The sequence below is a fragment of the Limulus polyphemus genome, unplaced genomic scaffold (genome assembly GCF_000517525.1).
Source record: "Limulus polyphemus unplaced genomic scaffold, Limulus_polyphemus-2.1.2 Scaffold31, whole genome shotgun sequence".
Lineage (NCBI taxonomy): Eukaryota > Metazoa > Arthropoda > Merostomata > Xiphosura > Limulidae > Limulus > Limulus polyphemus.
In genome coordinates, this window is record NW_013665641.1 from 47,526 (window position 1) to 56,368 (window position 8,843).

Consider the following 8,843-nt stretch of genomic DNA (forward strand, 5'->3'; position numbering starts at 1 on the left):
CTAATTAATAAGTACAAGGGGTTGATAAAGGCATTTAAAGAAAAAAGCCACAACTTAATTTTGTCAGGGATACTGCCAAGAATTAATTATGGGGATGCTAGGCTTAGGTTAATATGTAAGGATGAGAATAGAGGCTGATTGAACTTGTGGGATCAGTTCAATGGGATAAGGGAGCTTTTAGGAATGGAGGGTTTACATATAAATAGGATAGAGGCTTGCTTGCTTGCTTGCAAGGGCTATTACCTTAGCTGCAAGGGAAGTTTAAACTAGGACTAGACAGTAGTGAGGGCCAGGATGAACTAAATGCAAAAAGAATAAGAGTTAGAGAAAGGTTTAGCATAGGGAATGAGTACAAAAGTAGTTATAAGGGTATGCTTAATTGCTACTATTGTAACGCTAGAAGTATAAGAAATATAATAGATGACTTTAGAGCACTGGTAGGAATGGAAGATTTTAATATAATGGGAATAACTGAAACATGGTTAAACGTAGATGATTTTGATGACTGAATTTTTTATAAATACAGGGTTACAGGTTATTTAATAAGGTTAGAGTACTAAATAGAGAGGAAGGAGTGGTTTTATATACTAATGTGAGTTACATTCTGTTGAAGTTGAGGATATCAAAGACAATAGCAAGGAGATTGAATCCATTAGGGTTTCTGTTAGTGGATATGAAGGAAAAAGGCTGTTAGTGGAAAGTTGTTACAGACCACCAAATGATACTGGTGATATTAGTGAGAAACTTTACAATGAGATTACGATTTCAGCGGTTAATGAAGTCATAATTATGAGTGATCTTAATTGAGGGAGAAATGTTTCTGGAAACTGTTAATGATGGCTTTCTTCACCAATTGGTCTAGGAATCAATGCTATTTTAGATTTATTGTTAACTTTAAATATAGCAATAATTGAGATGGTGGAATTTGGGGAATATCTAGGTGCAAGTAATCATTGCTGTATTAAGTTCAATATTTTGCTACATTTGGAGATAAGTAATAATGATATTTTGGTTACAAATTTGAAAAAGCAAATTTTGAAGGGATGTGACAAGAATTATCTGTTGTGAATTGGGAAGCTGAGTTATTTGAAGATACTGATCAAATGTGGAAAAATTTTTAAAAATGCATTTTTATATATTCAAGGGAAACCTTTATAGAAAGAAAAGGTTGGCTACAAGTGAAAAATCATGTTGGCTCACAATAAAGTATGAGAGATAGAATTAAAGAAAAGTGTCATAAATTTAAGAAATTTAAATTGACTGATATGACAGGAGATCTAAAAGATTATAAAATATCAAGAAAGTTGTTTACACAGAAAATTAGGACATCATAAAGGATGTATGAGGAAAGGTTGGCTGATAATGAAAACATTAAAAGTAAGCAGACATGGGGTCAATTACAAGTGTGTGATTACGAGTATGATTACAATTACAACATGATTGCAAGATGTGATTACAATTACACTCCAAAATTCTTGATTATGATTACAATCATGATTATTTGGCTATGATTATGATTAAATTTTTAAGGAAAAAAATCAGAAAATCAAAGATTAAAACAAACTGTATTTTTTTTGTTAAAGTTCGATATATGTCAACAACTTAATTACAAAAAACATTAGTTGTTCAAATTGATAGTTTGTCAAGGTGCATCTTTCTAGTTTAAAGACTTTGCCTGCAATCGAGAAAAGTTGTTCAACAGGGGTGCTAGAGGCTGGAATCTGAAGGCTTAAGCAGGCAGCTCTTGCCAAAACTTCATTATTGTGGTAATCTGCTTGCTCACCAAAATGCTAATGGATCAGCTTCTTTGGGCAAATGTGGGCTACTGAAATATTCTGAAACTTTGGTTTCAGTGTCTGGCCTTGGACTTGGTCCTGTGCTTGTTGGCTATTGAGGCACATCCTTCATGAACTGGAGGAACTTGGATCGTTTACAGGGTGGTGGTGCAGTGCTGTCACTATCAGAGTTGGAAGTCGAAGAAGTTATGAGAGTGTCATTGTTCACAGTGATTACTTTGGCTTGCACAGCTGCTTGCACTTTCTGCCCCTCTTCAGGGGTGCACCAGGCCAACTTCCACCTCGGATCAAGAGTGGAGCTTGTTAAGAAAATATTGAGAAGTTTAAAGAATGATAAGGCTCCTGGGCCAGATAATATTTCCCCAAGGGTTTTGAAGGAGATTAAAGATTGGATATGTGAGCCACTTGCTACTATTTTTTGTAAGTCTTTGAATAGTGGACAATAACCAGAGGATTGGAAGTTAACTAATGTCACTCTTTTTTTTTTTAAGGGAGGTGATAAAAATTGTCTCTGTAATTATAGGCCAGTTAGTCTTATGTCAGTTGTGGGAAAAGATTTGGAAAGTCTGATAAAGATGTTTTGCAAAGCCATTTAATAAAGTCTAAAATGTTGTTGGATAGTCATCATGGTTTCACTAAGGGAAAATCTTTTGACATTTTTTGAAAAGGTTACTGCTTACGTTGATGAGGTAAAGGTGTAGATATGGTGTATCTGGATTCTCAGAAAGCATTTGATAAAGTACCCCTTAAAAGGCTTGTAAAAAAATTATCTCTATAGGTGTGGGGGGATAGGTTAGCAAATTGGATGGAAGAATACAGATGGTGGTTATAAATAGAATTCAGTCAAACTGGATTAATGTCACAAGTGGGGTACCTCAAGGCACAGTCTTAGTACCTGTGCTTTTTTTTTATTTACATCAGTGACACAGATGAAGGAATGGTTAATAAATTACATAAATTTGCTGATGATATTAAGGTCTTGCGTGTTGTTAGCTGTGAAGAGGATGCTGCTGCTTTACAAAATGATTTAGATCATTTAGTGAGTTGGGCAAATAAATGGCAAATGTGTTTTAATTATAATAAATGCAAGATAATACATATGGGGTTATCATAATTTGAATTAAAAGTAGAATTTGGATGGGAATAACTTTAACAGTGTTATGAAAGGAGAGATCTTTGTTTAATTGTTGATAAGTCTCTAAAGCCATCCAAGCAGTGTACTGTTGCTAGTGGTAGGGCAAATAAGATTTTAGGTTGTATCTACAGAAATATTGAATGCAAGTTTAAAGACATAATAATTTCATTGTATAGATCACTGGTTAGGCCACATTTGGAGTATTGTGTTCAGTCTTAGACTCCTTACCTTAGGAAGGACATTGAATTGTTGGAAAAAAAATTCCGAGGAATGTTACTAAAATTGTGCCTGGGATGGAGGGGTTGTCTATGAGGAAAGTTGAGATCTCTCAAATTGTTTTCTCTTGAAAAAAGAAGAGTTAGGGGGGATCTGATTGAGGTGTTTAAGAGTGTAAAGGGAATTGATAGTGTTGATGCATCATCTTTTTTCATACTTAACAGTGATAACAGGAGGACTAGGAGACACAAACATAAATTTTGGTGGGTAGGAGTCATGTTCAGTTAAGACAGTTTTATTTTTTCAACAGGGTGGTTAGCCTTTCGAATGGGTTTCCTTCGGATGTTGTGGAGGTGTAAATTTAAGAGAGTTTAAGAGAAATATTGATAACTATATGAATGATAAGAAATAGCTTTATGATTTTTTTAAAATTTATTTATTTAATACTTTTAGTTTAGAGGATTGGACAGACATTATGAACCAATAGGTCCCATGTTTTCCCAAAACATTAAATTATGCTAATTAATGTTCAGTTGGCAATTTTGCATCTTTATTCAACAAATTTTTGATGCCTTATTTCCTAGGAAGTTTCATGATATTGGAAAAAATAAGCCCAAATGCTGCTAATGTTACATAGTATCTTAAGGAAACAAACAGTCAAGGACCTGTAAAACTTTTAAACAGAACAGCAATCTTGGCCAATCACATTCAGTGTTTTCATTCTAACCAGCTTGGCCTGCCTGCCAAGTACAGTAAAGTACAGCCTATAGTAAGACTAGAATTGCATTGTAACTCTCACACATACAACTATACTGTAATATCTACACAATGCCTGACCACTGCACATGTACACCCACACACTGCTGATATGTATTGTCCTTCATACTCATAGTTTATATTGACCAAGAGAGAGATAAAGCTAACCTTATTTTATTTATTGTTATTCTGTTTCATACTGATCAAAACTTTCATACAGTTTTGTTTGTAGTTATCATTAGTAGGCTTTGTTTAATTTGTGGATTTTCCCAAACTTGATTAGTTGTGTTTGTCTAATGTTAGCCTTAGGCTTATACATGCCTAATCGAAAGGGGGCAGTGTTTCAACTGTGATGATTAACAATGAAAATTCTGAGTTTGATTTAGCAAATTTGGTAATTTTAGTTCCTACCGAAGGTTTATTGGTAAGAAGTTGAAACAGCCATTTTAATTTTATTGTCATAAGCATCTAGACTGGAAATTAATCTTATCAGTATTTGGTTTCGTTGAGAATTCCCCACCTGCCCATATATACGTGTACAAACAATGCACAATACAGTGTGTGGAAATGTAACTAACTGAGCTGTATACACTGTATTGTGTTACCACACATAACCATTCATGCTCAGTTTAACCCCATACAAAATTTACGTGCATAAAGCAGCACAGAGGCACAGCTTGTCCATGATAGAAAGTTTAGTTACTAAAACAGCATTATTAGCCAATCACAAAAGTAAAATTTTCCTAATGTTTCAGCCCTTTTTGGTGGATTGTACCAACATTTCTCTTGTACAAAGTACAATCTTTTTTAAACAAAAAAAATAGACCAAAATATATTTTTGTGGGGTTCAAATTTTTGAGTTTAAATTTATGGAATTTATCGATGATTTTGGTTGAGGATTGGAGTCAACATTATGTGTGTAGTGTGGATATGGATAAGTGTACAGTAGACTGCAGTGGTGTTCTGAGTAAGGCTCTAATCTATGGTGGTAGCTGCTTCGGACAGTACGGGGGTTTAAGTTGGTTGGCTGAGGAAGTGTTTAGTCATCTCAAACGACCGTTAAAATTGAGCCCTGAGTCTGGTGGACTTCAATAATTGCAATATTAAATTCAACCCCTGGACTGATTTATGACTTAGGAATATGATAGTACAGTATAGGAAGATATTCTACAGTTACTGAATTAGATACACTGCGTGTAATATACAACTTAAATTTCAAAATTTTTTCAAGCAAAAAACATAATGTCTCATAAGACATTAAATATAAAAGATACTAATTGCTTTAAAAAAAAGCCAGTGGTTAGAAGAGTTTCTCATTCATCTACCAAAGCAGGGATAAAAATAACTGTTTTTTGTTTTTATTTTGTTACTGTGTGTATTTCTATGGAATAAATGAAGAGTTACTAAAAACATATCTTCTAATACCAAATTTACAATGTTTATTGTACTATAAAAAAATTAGGAGCAGTCAATAGGTTTAATGATAACCTTTAACTTGAAAGATAAAAAAAAATTAATAAATTGAAACTGTGATAAAAATGTAGACTGATGGGTTTTCCAGATATGTAAACCCATGCCATATGTTTTATCACGTGTACTTTGTCATGAGAGAAGAATATAACTCAAAACTTGCTAGACTTGGTTTACAGCATAGTTAAGCTGAAAAATGAAAATGAACTGTCTTATTAACTTGCAGTTCATTATCATTGATCTTGGAATTACAGTACATTGTAAAATCAACAATAACATATATATGGTACCTTACAGTACTTAATAAGTTAACTGTTTAAAATTGTAATCGTTATATATTATGAGGAAATACTTAGTACCTACTCTGAACACTTGTTGATAATTTAGAAGATTATGGCTTTTTAAACTCTTCCTGACTTATGCAGAACAAATCAAAAATCAGTTGTTCAATTTCATACTAACTGATTGATAAGAGCCAGATTAGAAACGAAAAATGGCCTAGGTTACCCATGATGACTTATTCTTGGATTGGTAGGAGCCTGAGGTAAATAAGAGAATATCACTGTGGTCTGTTTTTGTTGTATGATAGTTTGACTGTTAGGAACTTGAGCTATGAAATATGATACTTGAACACCCGATGCTTTCAGTTTGAGTATTAGCAGCATACAGTAAGAAGAAGAAGAATCCCGTGTGACACATGGATCAACTGTTGATTGCCAAAGTTATAAGGACTGAATAATTGAGTTATACATGTAGGGTAAAAAACTGGATGTTGGAATTATCTTTATCAATCATAAATACTTGTTGGGGACATAATGGAATCACCATGGAACTGTTGATTAAGGAGTTTAATAATAAATATTTTGGATTAGACAGTGTCAACCTGAACATGCTGTAGACATTGTGTAAATTGTGCAAACATCACAGGCATCTAGCTGGATTATGAAGTCAGTGGACACAAATAAAAATATAAGTAACAAGAGCATCATTGAGAGAAAAACTGCTGTGTAAAGGAAAACATCTTTTTAGGAAATTTTGTAGAAGAGGAAGAGCCCTGAATAATTTATGCTATCTTTAGATCAGAAAATAGAAGATGGAGTAAAAAATAGAAGTAATCTTACCATTGATAGATCAAACATATAGAGTGAATATAGTAAGCAGCTATAAGATCCATATCATAACATGAAAGACTAAGACAAATTGAAGAGATAATCATCATAACATTGGAGAAACAGATGTTTGCATTGCGAATTGAGGAGGATTGTAGATGTTCATCTGTAATGAAAAGGATTATTTTATGTCACTGATGGATGGACACTTAGGATTGAGGACTTTGAAAATGAAAAATTGAATTCATGACAATAATGACTTGCTTATTACCTCACTGATTTGAAAAGCCAACATATTTAGCAACAGAAGTTATAGATTAAGTTAGAAGCTCGAATTGAAGGTTACCAGTTGGATAACATCAATGAGATGTGTATTACCTGAAGAGACAAAGTAATTATTTGAACTCTTTTTTTTTCAAAATATAATATGTAAAATTATTTAAATGGCTAGAATGTTGAGGTTTGTGGATTTTATAGTTATCTCAAGTTCTTGAGGCAAAACTACAACTACTAAGCATCAAAATAACATCAAGCTCAAGTAGCAAAATTCAGTTTGCTCTTCTTGTGATATTGCAACTATTTCTGTATGTTAAAATTGGATTCAAACAAATTTTATTAGCGGAGTTTGATATTTTCCAAATGCAATTCTGGCTACCAAGAGACAGAATAAGTCACAGAAGTGAAATTTTGTACTATGTTACTACCTTGAAGCATATATGTCTGAAGAGCTACACAATAACTGAAAAAAATAGTTACACACTATGTTGAAGACTATATTGTAGTTCATCGTGGAAAAAAATATTAGAGTATCTTGTTGTGAAACTGTTTCTACAGCTGTACACCTGAAGCCTTACAAACAATATTTTTGGATAAACAAAGGGAAGTGATTTATAAGATCCACTTCATCATTAACCTTTTGTATTTATCTACATCATTGTTTTTGTTTAGTTATGATGTGCAAGGAAAATTATGTTGTGACATCCATGTGTCAAAAGTAAACTTATCCAAGAGAATTACTTCTGATGCTGATTTTGAATATCAACATGTCTCATTTTGTTGAATTCCACACCTTTTTCAAAAATTTCTGTATATAGATTGTTTTATAAGCTTTGTTTATCATAACAGAGCAGTAGGAGCTAGGCGTGAAAACATTGTTGAAAGGCGTAGAGCCTCTCACTCACCTGTTGCCCAAAAAAGGGCATCTAGTCATCTCTCAGCACAACGCAGTGGAAAAGATCTAGCACATTCTTCAAGAGGAGACGTCTCCCGTGTTAAAGATCGTAATTTTAGGTAAGTTTTAAAGTTTATTGTACTTATTAACTTAAGCTCTGATGTATTAACTTGTAGCTGAAAAAAATGTGATGCTAAGTATTTATGTTGGTAAGCTTAAATTATGAGTGAATACATGAAAGTATATACTGCAGTGGCTTTAAAAGTTATGTACATTGGAAAGACCCCATTTACAGGTCTAGCTAATTATTGTCTTTTAAAGAATTTGTACATTTTCTTGAAATGTTTTCTGTGTTGAATTTTGGTTTACCAATTTTGGGTGTCAAGGCCACATTTTGTTACTTCAGACTTTATAGAGAAGTTATAATTCTATAGCTAATTCATATAAAGGTCATAAATCATTTGCTTAGAATCTTGTGTTACTGGTCAGTGACCTTCTCAGGAATTCAGCAGTGATGAATTAGTAATGTAGTGCTAAATAAAACCTACTTATTCACAAATCTGATGATGTCTTGTTATTTTGTGGATCTTATCATAGCCCTCTCTTGCTGCCTTGACTTTAGGTAAGTTGTTGCCCTTTTTTTATTGGTCCAGTAGCTCTGTTGACCATGGGTTTGAGATTCATTTCAGATAGCTTGATGTCTTATTTATGGTTATGCACATCTGACTGTATAGTGCAGTTATTTTCATTTATTCTTTCTGCTAGTTTGTGAGTCACTTGTGTGTATGTCCCACGGATATGGTGATTCTTGATGTATGTTCTTATCCTGAAAATGCAAGAAGAGGTAATGGACATTGTCATTTGATAATCTGGGATGGTATGCATTTGTTTGGCTTGTTATTCATCTTGATCCCTCCATTTCATTTCCATCTCATCTTTCGTGTAAAGAATTAAATTTAAGTACAATCTGATGTGAAATGTATGGTACTTAAAATATAATGTTTTTCTTGTATAAATGTGTTTTTGGATTTATACTTATTTATTACTTTACACCTCTTCTCATATCTGTCATGGTAGTGGCAAATAAAATTATAACATGTTTTGGATTTCAAGACACAAAAGACAATAGGATGTGGTTATTGAGTGTGTAGGTACTTGTTTGGAAGTGTTGGCACTTCTATTCAGATATA

At 33.2% G+C, this 8,843-nt stretch overlaps 1 protein-coding gene across 3 annotated transcripts in view; it reads left to right on the top strand.

Annotated features, from left to right (window-relative positions):
- LOC106459981 (zinc finger CCCH domain-containing protein 13-like) overlaps window positions 1-8,843 on the top strand; it is a 69,931-nt gene that overhangs the window by 32,857 nt on the left and 28,231 nt on the right. For all 3 annotated transcript variants that reach the window (XR_002610687.1, XM_013919659.2, XM_013919668.2), the window contains exon 4: window positions 7,608-7,772. Coding sequence is in view for 2 of the 3 variants with exons in the window: in XM_013919659.2 (XP_013775113.1) it covers window positions 7,608-7,772 (165 nt within the window). In the remaining variant the exon portion in view is untranslated. The remainder of the gene's footprint in view (window positions 1-7,607; window positions 7,773-8,843) is intronic.